Source organism: Neoarius graeffei, chromosome 3 (genome assembly GCF_027579695.1).
Source record: "Neoarius graeffei isolate fNeoGra1 chromosome 3, fNeoGra1.pri, whole genome shotgun sequence".
Taxonomy (NCBI): domain Eukaryota; kingdom Metazoa; phylum Chordata; class Actinopteri; order Siluriformes; family Ariidae; genus Neoarius; species Neoarius graeffei.
The window spans coordinates 71598575-71618529 of NC_083571.1; the positions used below are offsets into that span (position 1 = coordinate 71598575).

The 19955-nt window shown below is 39.2% G+C and overlaps 1 protein-coding gene across 2 annotated transcripts in view; it reads right to left on the reverse strand.

Annotated features, from left to right (window-relative positions):
* Window positions 1-5745: 5745 nt before the first annotated feature.
* LOC132883511 (signaling lymphocytic activation molecule-like) overlaps window positions 5746-19955 on the reverse strand; it is a 28065-nt gene continuing 13855 nt past the window's right edge. The window contains exons 3-6 of one of the 2 annotated variants that reach the window (XM_060917222.1): window positions 15671-15964; window positions 10905-11015; window positions 10750-10820; window positions 5746-10597 (exon numbers count right to left, since the gene is read on the reverse strand). In XM_060917222.1, the coding sequence (XP_060773205.1) occupies window positions 10529-10597; window positions 10750-10820; window positions 10905-11015; window positions 15671-15964 (545 nt within the window). In that variant the 3' untranslated portion in view covers window positions 5746-10528. Of the gene's footprint in view, window positions 10598-10748; window positions 10821-10904; window positions 11016-14624; window positions 14735-15670; window positions 15965-19955 lie in introns of those variants that run through there. The other variant, XR_009654340.1, reaches the window with a different exon arrangement.

Consider the following 19955-nt stretch of genomic DNA (forward strand, 5'->3'; position numbering starts at 1 on the left):
CCCAGTGATTTTTGATAAATTTATATGCCCCTAAGTGTGATGACAGCAGTTTTATTTATTTATTTATTTATTTATTTATTTATTTTTATTGTTCTTGACGATTCCCAAGCTGGATAATGGATTTATTATATTAGGGGGAGATTTCAATCTCATATTAGATGTCCTATTGGACAGATCGTCAAAATACTTACTAGTATTTACTAGTCAAGACTTACTAGTCTTTCTAGGTCAGCTGGGGTTGTGAGTGACTTTATGAATCAATGTGGTCTTTCAGACGTTTGGAGGTTTAAATTCCCCCATACCAGAGCTTATTCCTTTTTCTCTAATGTACATCACAGCTATACCTGTATAAACTATTCCCTGCTCAATAATAGACTATTACCTGAGGTTAAATCCTGCTCCTATAACAGCATTGTAATATCCGACCACAGTACCATTTTTATTTGAGTTAGTTCTTCCAAATCGCCCTCCCCCCAACAGAATCTGTAGATTCAACCCTCTCATATTATTGGATGATAAATTTGTAGAGTTCATCTCAGCCCAAATAAAATTTTTCTTGGAGACAAATGCTTCCGGGTGGCACGGTGGTGTAGTGGTTAGCGCTGTCGCCTCACAGCAAGAAGGTCCGGGTTCGAGCCCCGTGGCCGGTGAGGGCCTTTCTGTGTGGAGTTTGCATGTTCTCCCTGTGTCCGCGTGGGTTTCCTCCGGGTGCTCCGGTTTCCCCCACAGTCCAAAGACATGCAGGTTAGGTTAACCGGTGACTCTAAATTGACCGTAGGTGTGAATGTGAGTGTGAATGGTTGTCTGTGTCTATGTGTCAGCCCTGTGATGACCTGGCGACTTGTCCAGGGTGTACCCCGCCTTTCACCCGTAGTCAGCTGGGATAGGCTCCAGCTTGCCTGCAACCCTGTAGAACAGGATAAAGCGGCTAGAGATAATGAGATGAGATGAGATGAGACAAATGCTTCCCCCGAGGTTTCACATGAGATGCTATGGGAGACTCTTAAGGCATACCTCAGAGGAAAATAATGGCTTATTCCTCCACAATTAAAAAAGAAAAAAAAACACTGAACAACAAATTTTTAATATAGACATGCAATACGCACAATCCCAGACCCCAGATCTTTACAAAGAGTGGCTGAAACTACAAACTGAATTTGATCTATTATCCACGGATGAGGATCCACGGACGCCTTATTTTGAAATCCAGACACAAAGTCTATGAATTTGGAGCTAAGGTGGGTAAATCACTGGCCTTGCAGACTCGTGAAGCCACTGACACCTGCTCGATCACAAAATCAAGTCAAGTCAACTTAATTGTCAAATATGCTATACATGCTCGACATACAGCACAGATGAAATTTCAGTCCTCAAAGATCCAGTCACATACAGGAGAGATGTTGACTGGCCATGATGACATAAATAAGGCCTTCTTGCAATTCTACTCTACCCTTTACACCTCGGAGTGTAGTAATGACCTCGAGCTCCCACATACTTTCTTTGAAAATTTTAATATTCTCACTGTCTCATTTATCTCTAGCCGCTTTATCCTGTTCTACAGGGTTGCAGGCAAGCTGGAGCCTATCCCAGCTGACTACGGGCGAAAGGCGGGGTACACCCTGGACAAGTCGCCAGGTCATCACAGGGCTGACACATAGACACAGACAACCATTCACACTCACATTCACACCTACGGTCAATTTAGAGTCACCAGTTAACCTAACCTGCATGTCTTTGGACTGGGGGGGAAACCGGAGCACCCGGAGGAAACCCACACGGACACGGGGAGAACATGCAAACTCCACACAGAAAGGCCCTCGCCGGCCACAGGGCTTGAATCCGGACCTTCTTGCTGTGAGGCAACAGCACTAACCACTACACCAACGTGCCGCCCGTCTCAGAAGAATAAAATTCTAATTTGAAAGCAGACATTTCTATTTCCGAAATTGTTATGGCTATTAAATCCATGCAAAATAATAAATCGCCTGGTCCTGATGGATTCATGACTAAATTTTACAAAAAGTTTTCTTCACAATTAGCACCAATCCTCCAAGTAATGTTTAAAGAGGCACTCTCCTCCATCACCTTGCGTATGACTTTAAGACAGGCCTCTATCTCTCTGCTAGCAAAGAAGGATAAAGACCCACTTTTATGCTCATCATACCGCCCTATCTCCTAGCTAAATGTTGATTTTAAAGTGTTGTCGAAAGTCTTGGCCAAGCGCCTGGAGAATGTGATCATTATCTCACCTGACCAGACAGGTTTTATTCAGGGCCGGCACTCCTACTCAAATCTGAGAAAATTATTTAACGTTGTCCACTCGACCCAGTCTAAATGCCTGGAAGCAGTCGTATCTCTTGATGCTGAGAAGGCCTTTGACCGGGTCGAGTGGAAATACTTATTCCTTATGCTCAAAAAATTTGGTTTTAAAGATGAATTTATTGCCTGGATCAAATTACTCTATTTGTCCCCCCTTGCCTCTGTAATCTCTAATAATACTCGATCTGATTATTTCCTCTGAGGCAGGGGGACAAGACAAGGGTGCCCACTTTCCCCCTCCTATTTGCACTGGCCATTGAACCCTTGGTGGTGGCGTTGCGATGCTGTAAGGAATTTCAAGGCATATGTCGTGGCAGGCAGGTGTTTAAGGTGTCGCTCTACGCAGATGACCTGCTTCTGTATGTCTCTGATATTTTAGATATTCTGAATAAGTTTGGGAAAATCTCAGGGTATAAGTTAACTTTACAGAAGAGCGAGCTTTTTCCTTTAAACCCTAAAGCAGAATCACTTCCCTCAACCCTTTTCCCCTTCAAAAGGGTCAGAGATGATTTTAGATATTTGGAGATTGAGATCACTCACTCCTTCGCAACCACTTTCACAAAGAATTTTACAGCGCTTTTCAATACATGTAAACAGGACATGAATTGTTGGGCCTCCTTACCTTTGTCACTGGCAGGATGCGTTAACTTAATTAAAATGATTGTACTACCAAAGTTCTTATATATTTTCCAGAACATCCCCATTCTAATTAAAAAGTCTTTTTTTTTTAAACACTTGATAAAAATATCACTTCTTTCATTTGGGGGAACAAACCTAGTCAAATTGGCAGGACTTATCTCCAACGACCAAAACGCTCAGGAGGCATGGCCCTGCTCAATTTCCTTTTTTATTATTGGGCATGCAACATTCAGAAATTAACACACTGGTTTGAAGACAAACCAATCACCAAAAGGCAGACTGGGTGCAATTAGAGTTTTCATCATGTCATCACAACCTGGGCTCAGTAATCTGTGCAGCTTTGCCTCTTCTTAACAGTAATCTGTGTTCAGATACAGTAGTTAATCATTCAATCAGAATTTGGGCTCAGTTCAGAAGGCATTTTGGGCTACAAGGAACATCTATCCTTTCCCCCATCAAATCAAATCATATGTTCACTCCCTCCTGTACAGACCCTGCATTTACCTTGTGGTCTAACAAAGGAGTTAAAACGATCTACAATTTATACATAGAAAGTACATTTGCATCTTTTTCCTAACTATCTCAAATCTATGACTTACTGAAGAACCACTTTTTTTTTGCTATTTGCAAATCAGGAGCTTTGTACAAAAGACTTTCAAATCATTCCCAGTTACGCCCATTAAATCACACATCAGTCACATTCTCGAACCACAGTCAGAACGTAAAGGATTAATGCCCCAGATTTATGAACTCATTAACAACTTTGGTCCTCGTCCCACCGAAAACTTAAAAAGAGCATGGGACTCTGATTTGGGAACAGTTTTAACTGATGATCAATGGAAATCCATCCTAGACTTGATAAACACTTCGTATATATCCACTAAACATAGCGTTGTACAACTGAAATTGGTTCACAGTGTCCATCTCGCTAACGCTAAGCTGGCAAAGATTTATCCGACTGCTGACCCGTCATGCCCTCGATGCAAAGGCCAGCCAGCAGACTTGATGCATATGCTATGGTTGTGTCCGAACCTCACCACTTTCTGGTTAAGTATCTTTAAAGCTTTCAGTGAAACATTTGGAACCCAACTTGACCCTGACCCAGTTTGTGCCGTCTTTGGTTTGACATCAGAAGAATCTAGGGCTCTTGTACCAAACAAAGCCTATGTGCTCATAGCTTTTACCACACTCCTTGCAAGACGATTAATTCTAACTAAATGAAAACAACCCCGCCGTCCTTTACTCACTGGATCAAGGATGTGATGCATTTCTTAAAGCTGGAAAAAATAAGACATACACTCAAAGGGTCATCTCAAACAATTGTCAAAATATGGAGGCCCTTTTTATAATTTTATAATTCTCTTCAGGAACCCCTTGATAAGGACTAGGGTGAAACATTTGGCTACAGCAGTGAGCAACCCTCACCTCCCCATTTGTGTTTTCTTTTTTTACTTTTAATTATATATATATATTTTTTTCCTGACATAATTTGATTTAATTAATGGTTGTTTGCCTGTGACCATTGTCTTTTTTTCATCTATGTGTACATTCACTTGTGACCCTATGGGTGGGCAGGTGGGTGACATTTGTTTTTTGATGATGGTGCATTTTTATATTTGGGGGATGGCTGGGTAAAGTGAATATATGTATGCTTGTCTTGATACACTTCTCCTGTGTGAATTGTTTTGAAAACCAATAAAATATATTTCCAAAAAAAAGGAAAAAAAATTGTTCAGCTGTTAATGTTAAGTGTACTTCTCATAAGGATAAAAATAAAGGCTACATTGTGACCATGCCTGATCAAAACTTGTACATTTCTGTGATATAAAAATAAAAACAAATGGAATTCAGCTGTTTCTATTTTTGTTTGTACAGTAAGCCATATTAGCTCACAATCAACATCACACTGGTTTGACTTGTGTATGTGAGCATTGTTGTAAATCTCCACCTCAGTATAGAAAAGAATGGAAAAAACGCTCAGAGGTCAGTTTTAGAAATCTGAGACCTGATTTTCTGCTTCAGAACAATCAGTGCAGACGTCATTTATTGGTTCTGGCTGGATGATGCATGTCTTTGTTTCATTTCATAGCCGTCTGGACCTCAGTGGATATACAGTAGGTTCAACTTTTAAAGTTAAATTTCTACTTTAACACTAATTCTCAGTTCAGTGTTTTTAAATTGTCTAATTCTGTATTTAAATTTATTTAATTCTTAATGTATATATGCAGTAGCTGTTTACTGGCTCACCATAGAGTTTTATTGATAACATAGCATTTATTGGATTTTTGAAAATGTAATTCACGAACAAGTATAATTTTAGCAAGGATAATTCCATTGATAGTGTACACACCTTTTTTCTTTTATACACAAACTGTTTCTGGAACTCGAATCTCACACTGAAGTGAACACTACAGATCACACAATATTAACGCGCTCTTTCATATGATGTGGAGATTTCAGCATAAAGTTAAATTCAATTCTGGACTATGCAGAAATATATACAACGCCTTTTAAAAGTGAATATAACCCAAAATGTAACGCAGCCATAGGACAAGAATATGAATATCAAATTCCTGAATGAAAACAAACTAAATTAAAAATCAACAGCCAACCAACAGCAATTTAATTAAGTAATAAAATAAACCCTAAGTGTAAAAGTTCATAATTGTAAAATACTGAGTGGCGTGATGGTGTGATAAAGTGGAGTTCCTGTAACTGCCCAGGAGTTCATTAGTTGTCTAACAGCACATCCCCAAGTGTTTTATTCCTCTTATACCACAGCAAAACAATGATTACAAATCTTTATTTATTAAAGAACATCATACGTTTTATCCATTTACAGTCACATTTAATCTTTTAGAAGCGAGTTGTCACTAATGTTATTGCAGCTATAAACAGTCGTTCCCCCACCAGTCTCTCTTTACTCTTTTCTGTGGAGTTCATAATCTAGCATAAAATATCACTGTGTAATTAATGAGCTTAAATAATTCTCAAAACAGAAGAAAGAAGTATTCACTGCTTCTTTTTTTCCAAAAACAATGTCTTTGCTGCATTTTTGGAAGTCAATAAACTGATAAAAATATCTTTTGGGATATCAGGCAATAAAAGAGGAATATATTTGAAAGATGTTTAAAGATTTAAACAACTTAAATAAGATTAACACAATGCATTAAACAACTTAGAAAACAGCATGTTTGGTTTGAACCTACCCATTTTCAAGGTGATCAAAAATATTGGAACATATGCCTGACACCAGGTGTGTCCTGTTCGACTGATTGTTTATGCAATCAATACTGAAGCTCTGAATTTATACTTTTGGTTTAAGCCCTGGGTTTCACCTGTGACGACTGTGTTTGTTGTTTAAAAGGATAAACCAACATGAAGACCAGAGAGCTGTCTATGGGAGGAAAGCAAGCCATACTGAGGCTGAGAAAAGTGGGAAACTCGATCAGAGCCATTACACAAGCATTGGAGATAGTCAATACAACAAATCTGGGATGTCCTGAAAAAGAAACCAACCACTGGTGTAATAACAACCTGATATCGAACAGGTCAGGCCAAAGAAAACACCAGCAATGAATGACAAACATTCTCAATCTTCTTCTTCTACTTCTTATTTTGGATGCTCCTATTCGGGGTCGCCACAGTGGATCATCATGATTTGCATATTTGATTTGGCATAGGTTTTTACACCGGATGCCCTTCCTGATGCAACCCTCCCCAATCTATCTGGGCTTGGGACCAGCACTAAGAACGCACTGACTTGTGCAACCACAGTGGCTGGGTTCAAGATGAACCTCTACCAAAGTGATGTAAAGCCTAAACTGTGGAGAAAGAAAGGATCTGCTCATGATCCAAAACATGGAGCTCATGGGTGAAGCATGGTGGAGGTAGAGTCATGGCTTGGGTTTGCATGGCAGCTTCTGGAATGAACTCACGAATCATTATTGATGATGGAACTCATCAATGACCCAAAACACACTGCAAGACAACACAGGGCTTCATCAGGGGAAATAAGTGGAAGGTTTTAGACTGGACAAGTCCATCACCAGGCTTTCACCCAACTGACCAGCATTTCAGCTCATGAAAAAGAGACTGAAGGGAGAAACCCCTCAAAATAAACAACCACCAAACATGGCACCTTTTGGTATTAAACACGTTTCTAAGTTGTTGAACACATCTAGATGTAAAAATCAGGAAATGAAAACTGAAATTCTGATCTTTCGGCTCATCTTCATATTCTGACATCAAATCCAAATTACTTCAGTGAAAGCAAAAACAAAAGAATTGGCCTCGCTGTTCAGTACTTTCTGAGGGGACTGTGTAAATCATACAAAACTCCCTCCATTATGAAGATGTTAAACGTGAGGAAGGAGAAGTGAATAGTCCATTGTTTTATCCTGAATCACGTGATCCAGTAAGCAAATTTCAAGAAAATCAGCAGGCCAGCGACCTTTTCCTCATGTGTTCTGAGATCACGGCTCTCCATCACACTGCATGTAGTTTGTTTGTTTTTAATAAAATAAACAGCTGTGGAACTTTTTAATGTGAAATTCCATCTTTAGAGTCAGAATATTAGGAACTGAAACAAGTCCATTAAATTGATTTGTTTTTGTCCAGATTTTTTCCTGTCTGACGTGATGAAACATTTTCCTGGTTTTAAACTCAGGCCTCAGAAAGAGAACTAATTCTCCTGCTGGAAGTTTCTAGACAGGTCAGACTCTGATTCTCCATTGTTAATGTCGAAAGGATCTGGACTCCAACATGTAAATGAGCTAGAAAGCATCAGCGTCACGTCTTCGTCACGGTATTCACACCGCCCTGTGTAGAGGTGGGAACTGAAAGCCCTTCGCTTCTTTCGTGTCCGCCATTTTAAAGAACGCAGGTGGTGGCTCGTGAAGGTTACAGCGTTCTCTCAGTATAGCAAAAGAATTAAAGTCATGCTGATAAACCACTTTAAACATTCCTGGAACCTGATTTTCTGCTACAGAACAATGTTAATTGTTGACCATTTAAACATCAGTGTCCTCACATGGAGATTTTTAAAAGGACCGTCGTCTGACCTGGAGGAGTTACTGAGATCTTTACGGTAGGAGAAACTGTTTATCAACTTTCTCTTCTCAGAGCAAATCACATTATTCACCTTCTGTAAAATGTTTAATGCTTTATTTAAGTGCACAGGGATGAAATGGAAAATACTGATAGTAATATAAATGTGTAATACCTGATTATAATCAATATTATAAAGCTAAAGTGGAGGTTGAGTTTTAACATGATGTTACATTACAGTTTTATCAATATAGATAACAAGGGAGAATAATTTTGGCTTCAGTAATAATATAAACACTGTGTTTAGGGTAAAATTCCTCCATGATTTGTAAAGACACTGTGGATGATGATAGTTAGTGTGAGACAGAGAGACAGGACAGAGAGCCTGAGTTTTATGGAGCCAAAGTCTGCTTTTATTGGCTGAATTGTTTATTATTTACTGAGATTATTTTGTGTTTCAAACAATGTCAATTTACAGATAATTATACACTGGGGGAAACACATGACTGTGATGGGAACATCAAACTAGTAAATATTACAATATCTTTTTTTAAATGATTATTTGTGCTTCTCCTTTTTAGTTAATAGTCAAAAGTAAACTAAATAATATTAAAAGCTCTGGATGATTATTGGCTAATAGTTTGTTTTTAAAAAATAATTTATATGAAAGAAACCCTTCTCCAGATGACACTAACATGGGCTCCATGTTTGAAATGATCAGTCTTGTGGTTTCTAATTTGGCAGTTTTCGCTGAAATACTACAATAATAGTTTGTGCAGTTCTGTGCAAAAATCCTCAAAATTAATGAAAAGGTTTGACATATGGACCAATAAATTAACTCATTTACACTAAACACAACTGAACTAAATCACTATTTAAGCCTCAGGTTCACTGTTGTAGTTTTATACAAAAATCAGCTGTGAAGTTATTATTTTATTTTTTTCCTGCATCTTGGAGAACCTCACACAGTTCTTCTGGACACGGTGGTTCTCACTCTGCTGCTGTTTCCAAAACCAGAACAGCCTCCATTATGGGTTTATCTGCAATGTGCTCCATTACTGGCCACTTACACATTTCATTGTTTTCTCTAACATTTCATGTTTTTTGACAAATGAAACTTTGGAAATGTGGTGGTTCTCTTTTTACTCACATTTAATACCAAAAACATCAAACAAACAGCTAAGAATATTGGTGTCTATAAATAAGGAAATGTTTACATCTTTTGCACAGTACTGCAAATGAACAGCAGGGGGCAGTGTTATGTTCTTATTTACTGAGATTGTTGACATGTTGCGTAATGACGTCACTTATAATTTAACTCAAGATCAACGCCCATTAAAAACAGAGAAGGAAAGATCTCTGTGGGCTAAAATGAGCAAGCCTCGGGCCTGATCACGCCTGCTGTGTGTGAAAGAAGCAATAATGGACTTATTGTCATTTACTGAGAAGAACTTTACAGCCTGACTGCTTTAGCATCATCAGGTTTCTAACCGGATGGTTAATTTAATTATTCAATCCCAAACTGGGCAGAAGCAAAACCTTTTAAAAGGCCATAAAGGGGGGGAAAAAAAAAATCACAAAAGCAGGAATTTACATGTTTCCATTTATATTGCAGTAGAAACTGCAAACACTGCATTCTCTCTGACTGATAATACAAGCTCTCTGCAGCTTCAGTCTCTTCCGGTTATAAAAGTTGTTTGTTTGAGCTACAAACATAAAGCCAGAACAATCAGTGATCCAGGAAGAAGATCAGACCATCAGGTTTTTCAGGAACTAACAGTACGTGTGTTAAACTGATGAGCAAATAAACACCACTAATATCTGTAACACTATCTTCTGGATCCGTCTCTCTGTCAGGAGCTTTAACAGTCTGGTGTTATGCTGTGCAGTGTGTTCAGTATTCCTGTTCTACTGGTTTTGCTGGTCAGAGCATTAAACTGTCTCATATTTTCATTGCATTAAACAGACACCAGTGTGCATTCACTCTGTAAATGTACAGGTAAGATCCAGTAGAGAGAGCAGGACAGTGGTACAGCAGGTAGCTTTGACGCCTGGTTCAATCCTGAGCTCAGGTTTCTGTCTGTGATCAATGAATGAAACCACAAACTAAAATCACTATAAAATATCACGTGTGGACAGAGACAAAAATATCATCATTGTGAGGAGACGGAGCTGATGAGAATTCTGGGTTCCTCTAACACAGAGCTCTGTATCTGATCTGATCTGGACAATACGGCTGTAACCCGAGAAGCTTAAACACTGAAAGGCAGCTGGGAAACTGAAGCTGATGATTCATTTAAAAACCCTGATGTGTTCCAGTAAATACCCTGAAACATTTTCTGATGAGCTTGCCTTTCTGACACTTGGTTTTTAGCTGGTCATGATTATATAATGACAGCATGCAAATATTACACTAATATTAAACACTGATGCCTGAAGACATGCCCCAACCCTGCAGGATTTCTCAGCACAACTCGTTAAAATAATTAAAAGGATATTGTGATGTGATGAATTATATGGATCACTTCACATGTGAATACACCACTGAGTCAGGCTCTGCTTCAACAGGCATTATTCTCGAGTTTTCTTCCTGTAGAGACACAACAGTATATTTCAGTATCGGAATCAGGGTGAGACTTCATCACTCCTGTGGAACTAATATGACTATTTTTATTTTTAAACCAAATCCTCTAAAGTATTCCACATCATGATCAATTTCAGAAGTTTTATTTAGATATTTACCTCTTTAACTCTCTCTGCACTGTGAGCTGAAATTTTCACATCAGCGTAAGTCAGTTCCTCAGTTTCAGACACTAAAGACACAAATGTGATTTAAATTGTATGAAACACATCAAATGTAAAAACTGAACACATGAACAGAAAGATGCGTTACTTACCTTTTTGCTTTTTATTTTTCAGCAAAATCCACACAAATGCTAATATTATGATTAATAACCCCAGAAGTCCAACAGATATCAGGGCAGGAAGCAGTGAACGATCAGTTTGTTCTGTGAAGAGAATGAGATATTCAATTATATAAAGTATTTTCTCAATATGCCACAGACATAAGACGATATGGCTGGGCGATATGACAAAAATATCACATCATGTATTCAGGTATCGCAGATCTCCCACTTTAGGGAACATTTAGAACATCCTCCCGACCTCCTGCTGACAACATAAAAATCTCCCGCCCGCCCTTACTACACATGATTAGTTAAAAAAAAATATATAATTTGATTATGGCCGTAGCCAGCTACGAGGCCCGGACCTCAGTCATTTTTAAGAGCTGAAAATAAATTTGTACGCTAAATATTCAACTGAATAAAAAAATAAAGAACAACATTAAAACGTCTCCGTAAAAAGTGCATTGTTAATTATGTTAAACGTTGATTCTGTCTTCTGTGTCTGTTTCGTGCGTGCGGCTCTGAGACCAAGAACACAAAAACGAATGAGCGCGCAACTCGGGAGAGGAACGCAGTGCAGTAGACACGTTTTTTCATGGTAACCATCAGCGCACTTTCATGAAGCTGTTACCTCTACTCTTTATTCAAACATGGTGGTGTATACTGATTTTTTTTCCCAGAAATTTTTGTGTGTGTGTGTGTGTGTGTGTAGGTGTAACGGATGCCAGATTGTTAATGTATCTTAGTTCCATAGGCTACATGGTTAGGGTATCTTTTGTCCTCATTGCTTGGGCCAGATCAAACCATTAAACAAGCTTAAATTATTCTTCCTCTTGCCACATACATGATTTTTTTTTTCAAAACTGATGATATTCAGTTCAAACACCATTAAAAGTAATTTCAGGAATAGATCTCTTGTGTGACGTGTAATTCACCCCTCTCATTTAAATGTGTCAAACATTTTTCGGAGCACACTTTGCGCATCACGGACCTCTGTGATTTTAAAATGCTGGCTATGGCCCTGAACTTGATACGTTTATGTTGATGAAAATTAATAGTTGACTCTCCGCTTTTCATGTGTCTGATATTGTATGGATGGACTCAAGTGTGTACCTCGCGGTATAAGCCGATTCCCCGGTCGGTACACCAATTGGAGTAACGGGGGGATTGGAGTGAATGCCGGAGGCATGCGTGCGCAGATCAAGCGTGCATATGAATGGAGCAGAATTCGGGACGCCGCGGGGTACACACCTGAGCCCATCCGATGTCTTAGCAGTTACCGATAAAGCATACAGATGGCGCTATTAATGATGCGTGCAAGAGAACGAGAAAATCCACGACACTCAACCATTTTTTTTTTGCGTCTGCATTTATCGCCTGCTCGTCTTTAACTCTTTGTTCTCTTGAATGAGATAATGAAATGAAGTTCCGTTGGTGGAAATGGCGAAAGCCAAACTATGAAGAAAAAAATCAGAAAATCAACAAGATAAAGTTGGGATCGCCCGTCGTGATGGTCGCCAGGGACGAATGGCGGACTATTTTGGCCGGCAGCAAGACGACCCTATATCTGACAGGGTTAGATCACCAGACCAGAGGTTAGATTCTAACCAACTTGTTTGACTTTTTTTGTCTGACTTTTACCAACTTAGACTTAGAAAAAGAATATTATTAGAACATTATCATCATCATCAGAGGGTCTACCATTGGCAATTTATAATAGTCATTATTGAATCAATCAATCAAATATATATATATATATGAAACTCGCCTTCGCACCGACAGCGCTCAAACTTGTCTCCCTCCGAGCTACTCGCAGAGAGGGAGAATCTGTGCTCACTCTAGGACCCAAATTGTTTTAGCGAAAAGTGCTAAAGACTCAAATTTTTCTTTAGCAATTTGCAATTTCGCTTAGCAAGAAATGCTAAAAGAACAATTTTCTTTTTAGCAAAGTAATTTTTTTAGCAAGATATGTTATACTTCTAAATATTTCTTGCACTGACATAATATTGAAAAATGAATTGTTATTGTAGTTTGTTGGGTGTTTCAATAGTGTTTGCAAGCTTGTTTCCTGCCTTTGTCTTTCCATGTTCTTGATTTATGTTCATAGCATGCTTATTTATTCTTGAATTCTCTTATTTTGATCATTTCATCAACTGTATATATGTAATGAAATTGTGTGTTTAATTTAACCTGCTTAATCTGGTTTACGGAGTCCATATTTTTCATTATAATTATATCTAACATGGTGGCACGGTGGTGTAGTGGTTAGCGCTGTCGCCTCACAGCAAGAAGGTCCGGGTTCGAGCCCCGTGGCCGGCGAGGGCCTTTCTGTGTGGAGTTTGCATGTTCTCCCTGTGTCCGCATGGGTTTCCTCTGGGTGCTCCAGTTTCCCCCACAGTCCAAAGACATGCAGGTTAGGTTAACTGGTGACTCTAAATTGACCGTAGGTGTGAATGTGAGTGTGAATGGTTGTCTGTGTCTATGTGTCAGCCCTGTGACGACCTGGCGACTTGTCCAGGGTGTACCCCGCCTTTCGCCCGTAGTCAGCTGGGATAGGCTCTGAAAACAAGGTACACTTGGTCGATATATCCTGGTTCATCTGTGAGTTCTTCCAAAGTTCTGTCAGGGTTGATATTATGTAGAAAATACGTCTTTAGAATGGTTATATCGTGTTTTTATCCCTAACTGAGAAAGCTAACAGAACATTCTAATATGTTATCTCACTTTTTAGATAAGTTTGTCATACGTAAAGTCGGATAATTTATTTTAAACAAACCTCGCTATAATCTTGTTCACTAATGAGCGACAATTGCCGACATTATCAGCGCAACTCGGAAATTGATCATTTTATATGTAAGGTCCGCTGCTACATAGACGTATAAACATAGACGCCGCATTGAGCTGGTGGCCCGTTGCTGGGATACATCAGAGTATCCGCCGTATTGGATGTGGCAAATCTTCCCCGTAAACCATCTCATCTCATTATCTGTAGCTGCTTTATCCTGTTCTACAGGGTCGCAGGCAAGCTGGAGCCTATCCCAGCTGACTACGGGCGAAAGGCGGGGTACACCCTGGACAAGTCGCCAGGTCATCACAGGGCTGACACATAGACACAGACAACCATTCACACTCACATTCACACCTACGGTCAATTTAGAGTCACCAGTTAACCTAACCTGCATGTCTTTGGACTGTGGGGGAAACCGGAGCACCCGGAGGAAACCCACGCGGACATGGGGAGAACATGCAAACTCCGCACAGAAAGGCCCTCGCCGGCCCCGGGGCTTGAACCCAGGACCTTCTTGCTGTGAGGCAACAGCGCTAACCACTACACCACCGTGCCACCCCCGTAAACCAATGCAAGTAAATGGACTGAACTTCATAAAGCCCCTTTCTACAATGATATTTAACTCGATGCCTTTTATTCACCCATTAAGACACACACGTATATATTTGGGAAACAAACAGGCATCAAAACAACAGATATAACTTTTAATGTGATGGTTATAAATAGTGTGTGAAATACCCGTCAATATTCTGAATGACCGCCAAACTGAGTTCGGCCAGGTTCTAACATCATACCAAAACAAAATAATTCACTGATTGCTTCACATTCAGAAAGGTTAAAAACATTCATCATACATTCAAAAATGTTCATCATAGTGTGGCACTGTATTATCTAATTCTCACTGCTTATAACTATACACCTACCCGGTGGAGATGAGCTGGGAAACTGAAGACAGAAGGAACAGTATTGAAAAGTATTTTTCCAGTCTCACCTGTGAAAGGTAATCCCATGTGATCTCGTTTGGACGGTAAACCTGTTGGTACAGTTAAATGCAGCACATGAATGAGGCATCTTTATTCTCGGCTACTGTCTAGACGCTATACCAGAGACGGTTGAAGAATCTCCACTTTGCCACATCCAATATGGCGGCGAGGATGACGTATGATTCTACGCAGAAGGTGGCGTCTATGTTTATATGTCTATGCGCTGCTATTGGAAGACGTAATTTGCGGTCAACCAGTAAGAATCTTCGAAACTCAGGGGCGTTGGTTATAAATCAAAACATCGAAGATAGACACGAAAGGTACTGTTCATCTTGAGAAATCGCAATTGTTTGATGGATTTTGCTTAAACTTTAAATGACTTTCGCATAAAATGCGAATACAGATGATTTTCTTTTCGCAAATTGGAATAAAACTTCGCAATTTGCGGACGTGCGAGCGGCTAGCGTGAGCGCAGAGAATCTCCCTCTTTGCAATTTCCCAAGTTGGAGCCTCTGGTATCGTGATATGTATCACACCATTTCAGTGCCATAATATCTTTAGTTTGAGGATCATAAAACTCACAATGTCTCAGAAAAATGTGCTGTGGTACAATTGATCACAATAATGGGATTAGATCAGATCACTCAGCCCTACATAAAACTCAAACTAATCCCATGATATTTTGATTCTTGCCTCAGATCCATGAGCAACCTGTAACATGATGCTGCACTTGATTAATATTCCATCGCGTGTGTTTTTTACGGTATTGTTATTAACTCCACTGAATGTGTTCACGGAGCAAAGCTCACTGAGACTTTCACACTGAAACATTTAAACTAGTGAATTTTTCACCAACCAGACTCACAGGCCATCAGTAATGAATTTATTTTACATCTTAATCTTCAGTCACCTCTGTCTCAGTCCTACATGAATATTCATGATTCTGTTCTGTTCAGAGTGATGATGGTTTCGACTCTCTGACGTACCTGAGTTATAACAGAGCTGTGCGATGTTGAGAGAAGTTGTTTTATTGCTGACAGGGTTTGCAGACACACAGATATAAGAGTTCCTGTTATTCTCTGGGTGTTGTATCTGAAGTGTGAGATTGAGGGGAACACTGAGATCTGTGTTATTGGTGATGTTGATTCTCTCATTCTCTCTGTACCAGGATAACTTCACATCTTCTCCATTCTCCACAGAGCACAGGAGGAAACACGGCTCTGTAGAAGACACTCTTCGCTTTCCTCTTTGATTTCTGATTACTGGAGCTGATACTGGAGCTGAGAAACAGAAACACAGATTTACAGTAAAACACTGAGTGACAGGGTGGTGTGAGTTACTGTTAATTTCAAACATCCATGAAACAGCTGTAGACAGTCATTCGGTCATAAACTCCCCCATCAGTCCGTCACACAGCGCTGCATGTGCTGCTTTATCTTCTTACATTTTCCATGTCGTTTGTTTTGGTCTCCGGCTCTGACATCTCATTGGTTTGTTCCTCTGTGTTCACCTGTTCTGTGTTTTACTTTAATTAGTTATAAGTTATTTATACCCTGTTGTTTCTCTTCCTCCTCATGTAATTCTGAGCCTTGTTCTAGCTTTATCCCACTTCCCCTTATTCCAGTTTTCTGACCCTGGCATGTGTTATTGTTTTGGAATATGGATTTCCCTGTGATTAGTTTGGCTGCATGTTTATGAACCCGTTCTTTCACTTCTGACTGAAAATACTGGAATGCCCTTCATAAGGGCACGCTATCTCCTTTCACATACAAAATCCATTACTGTATGGGTGAAAACACCACGGAATAGATGATAAATTTTCATTCCCACTCAGTCTTCCGTAATGGATATCAGGGATTCCCACCTGACTGTATTTAACAGAATGCTATGGAAGGACTTTGGCACAAACCATTAGAGACCAGATGTGATGAATCACTGACAAAGCGGCGAGTCCATTGTTGTGAAAAGCCGAAACTGAAACATTGGCTAATTAACAACACGGCACAAGTCGAGCTGCATCATGTCTCTGAGTCTCTTCCTGTTTCTGAACATTTGTTTTGTTCAAGCAAAGTCGATTTATAATATTTTTGCTGATACACTGTGGATGCCGTATCTGCTGACTCACTCAATCATACAAGCCTGAGCCCTCGAACTCCAGTTCCCACATAACCAGGAACACCTGCTTTCACTTTCACTCATTACTCCCTTTATTTAAACGCCGCCTTCTGTTAGTCTGTCTTGTTTGTTTTTATTTTCTATCCCGCTGCTCATTGTGTTCCTCACTTCTACTGTTGTGTTTTATGCTCGGTGTTTGTTGTTACTTTGACTATCCTGTGTAAATAAAAAGTTTTTTGCCCTTTGCATCCATTCAACCCTGATAAAATATATATATATAATCAGTGTTTTACTGAGAAAAAAATTAAAGCCCTAAATTCTGGAATGATAAAACACAGACAATTGAGCACCAATGGCATGAAGCGAAACTAGGGGGGTCCGGGGGCATGCTCCCCCGGAAAATTTTTTGAAAATAGATGCTCTGAGGTACATTTTCAGGGTCTCAGAGAGGTTTTAGATACATGATTATAGGATAGATTTTAACAGTGCTTCAATTATTTCTGACTTAAATAGTATTAATGTATACACATTTGAAATTTCACCTTAAAGTTCAACATGCAAGTTAAACTGTTTTGTTATAGATTACTGAGGTATACGATCGATTTGAAAATCTATGGGGATCCCTTGCACTAATTATCTATGATCAAGTAGTGTTGTAACAAAAATGTGCATGAAAATATGAACAGTGGTTTGCTCCATCTTATGCAATCCAATGAAGAGAATCGATCATCATGACCTCCTGTTGATCACAAAGGGATCTGAACCTAAGAACTGCCACCTTAAAATAAGTTGCTGTATTACTATAACTGTAATGATTTAGAATGTTTCTGATGCAATTACCTTAATATATGTATAACTAAGATGCACTGAAAAGAAAAGTAAGGCAACTGCATATTATAAAGTTTAAATTTTGGCACTTTATTAAATGGACTAGATTAGGATTAAAACATTTAAAGGAAAAGAAAACTTAATTCATACATTTAAGTTTGCAGAAAGATTATGTATTTATAAAAACATTCATGAAAAGATTGTGTTAATAAGTGTCAAATGTAGCATAATTTCGAATAATAATGATAAGCGTATTTGGCAGTGTGACGTCACTGTGAGCCTTTAACAAAAGAATAATCCGGAGCCGCCTTTTATTAAATGGATTCCAGTGACCTCACACTGCCAAAAATGCTTATGATTATTATTTGAAATGATGCTATATTTGACACATTTGGACAACTTCACTTCGTGAGAGTGTTTATAAGTACATAATCTTTCTGCAAACCCAAACTAATGAATTAAGTTTTCTACTCCTTTAAAGCAGATTAATTCTCCTTGGCTTTTGCTCGGCCCAATGTTGGGCAGCCCTCTCATAGTCCATCTCGCTGTCATCCATGCTGATGTGGATCAAATTGTCCAGCGAGTCTTCTCCTAGCTTATTAAAATCAGTCGGCTTTGTCCGTCTGGTGCGGAACAACATCGGCAGCCAATGAGATCGCTTATAATGAATCAGAAACTTCCGAGATGTTTGACGTTTTCTTTCGATATTTTTATTGGACGGTTTGAACACATTATCTTGACGTAGCCAACAGATTATAGTTTGTTTACATCATACCACGCAGACATATTACTTTGACAGAATCAACACAAACATTGGGAAAAAGCGCTTGTTTAACACAAATATCAATCAGTATGTAAATGGATCTGTTATTTGCTCTCCTATGTATCTAGTTACTTGTGGGTAGGAAATTTTAACGTATCCGTATAAATCTAAGCGTATCGGAGTTTAACTAAAGCAACTAAGCGTATCGGCAGGCAGAGCAAGCGTATCGGGCCCGATACGCTAAAACGCTTTGGGGAAAATTAAGCAGAAATGTCAGAATCAAGAAAGAGAGAAAAAAAAAATTCACATAACCTTTATTACAATATATTTTCATAATTTTTGTTATATTAGTTACTGTAGTTGATGTGATATTGAGTGCAGTTTATATATAAAAAAAAAAAAAACCACTTTATTATAGGTATGTACACACAAAACAATGATTCTCTCCTATCCACAGTTTCCGTTTCCTGTTTTAGATCTTGGAACGTATCCCCCGTGGATACGCCACTCCTGTTGTATCTGCCGATATTTGCTGGTTGTTTTGAGTCGCTGCCGGTTGGTTTACAGTGAGGCAGTCTGAGTGCCGTCACAATATCACAACATCATTTACATCTCCACCAGCAACGTCACCACCGTCACATGTAAATCTGATGGTTCCGATTCCCGCTAGAGCTGTAACAAAAGATTTCTCTAAATTTTACGAGGTCCCCAGAGGTAGAGGTCTGCGCGGGTCGGATTTTTCAGTCCCGCTCCCGCCCGCGCCTGCATTGTGCAGTCACGCTCCCGCCTGCGCCCGCAAAGAATTATGATTTTCAGTCCCACTCCCGCCCGCGCCTGCCATATTTTGTCCCGCTCCCGCCCGCAAATCCCGCATGATGCAGATGTTCGCGTTATTTCTCAGGAAAGTTCTTGTCTTGACACAGCGTGATGGTGCCCCGCCCCCTACTTTGAGTGGATTTGAGCATAAATATCTACAGCTCACGTTCACATTTGTTATTTACCTTGTTTCTGAATTCAGCATGTAGTGTCTCTAATAATAATAATAATAATAATAATAATAATTAGTGCTGTCAAGCGATTAAAATATTTAATCGCGAATCGCACATTTTTATCACATGAGAAACCATTGTAATTCTCTGATCAGCATAAAAAAGTGAATGGGCTTGCTTTGTACCAATGGTGTTTTTTTTTTTTTTATTGCAAAGCAGAGCTAGCAAGAGGAGTGAACTTCACTCTTCTTCCACTTCACTCAGTGAAGTGATTTACTGCTTGAGTTAGTCTACAACTTTAATCAGAGAGGCAGGTTACACAGTGACGGTAGGCTTGACATGCTTGATTATAATATAAAGTACACTATTATATTAACTTTAAGTTGTTCGTTGATAAATATTGCATTGAATCTGATCTTTACTGTTTCATCTCACTTAACACATTTCGTACTTTTACACTTTTTCTGCCCGTTGATGCGTCGCGCTGTCCAATCAGAGGCGGCCAAATTTGCATATTACAGGAAGGATTTCTGGGATAGCATTGAGTTTACAGACGCTGTCTTCTTAAAACTGAAT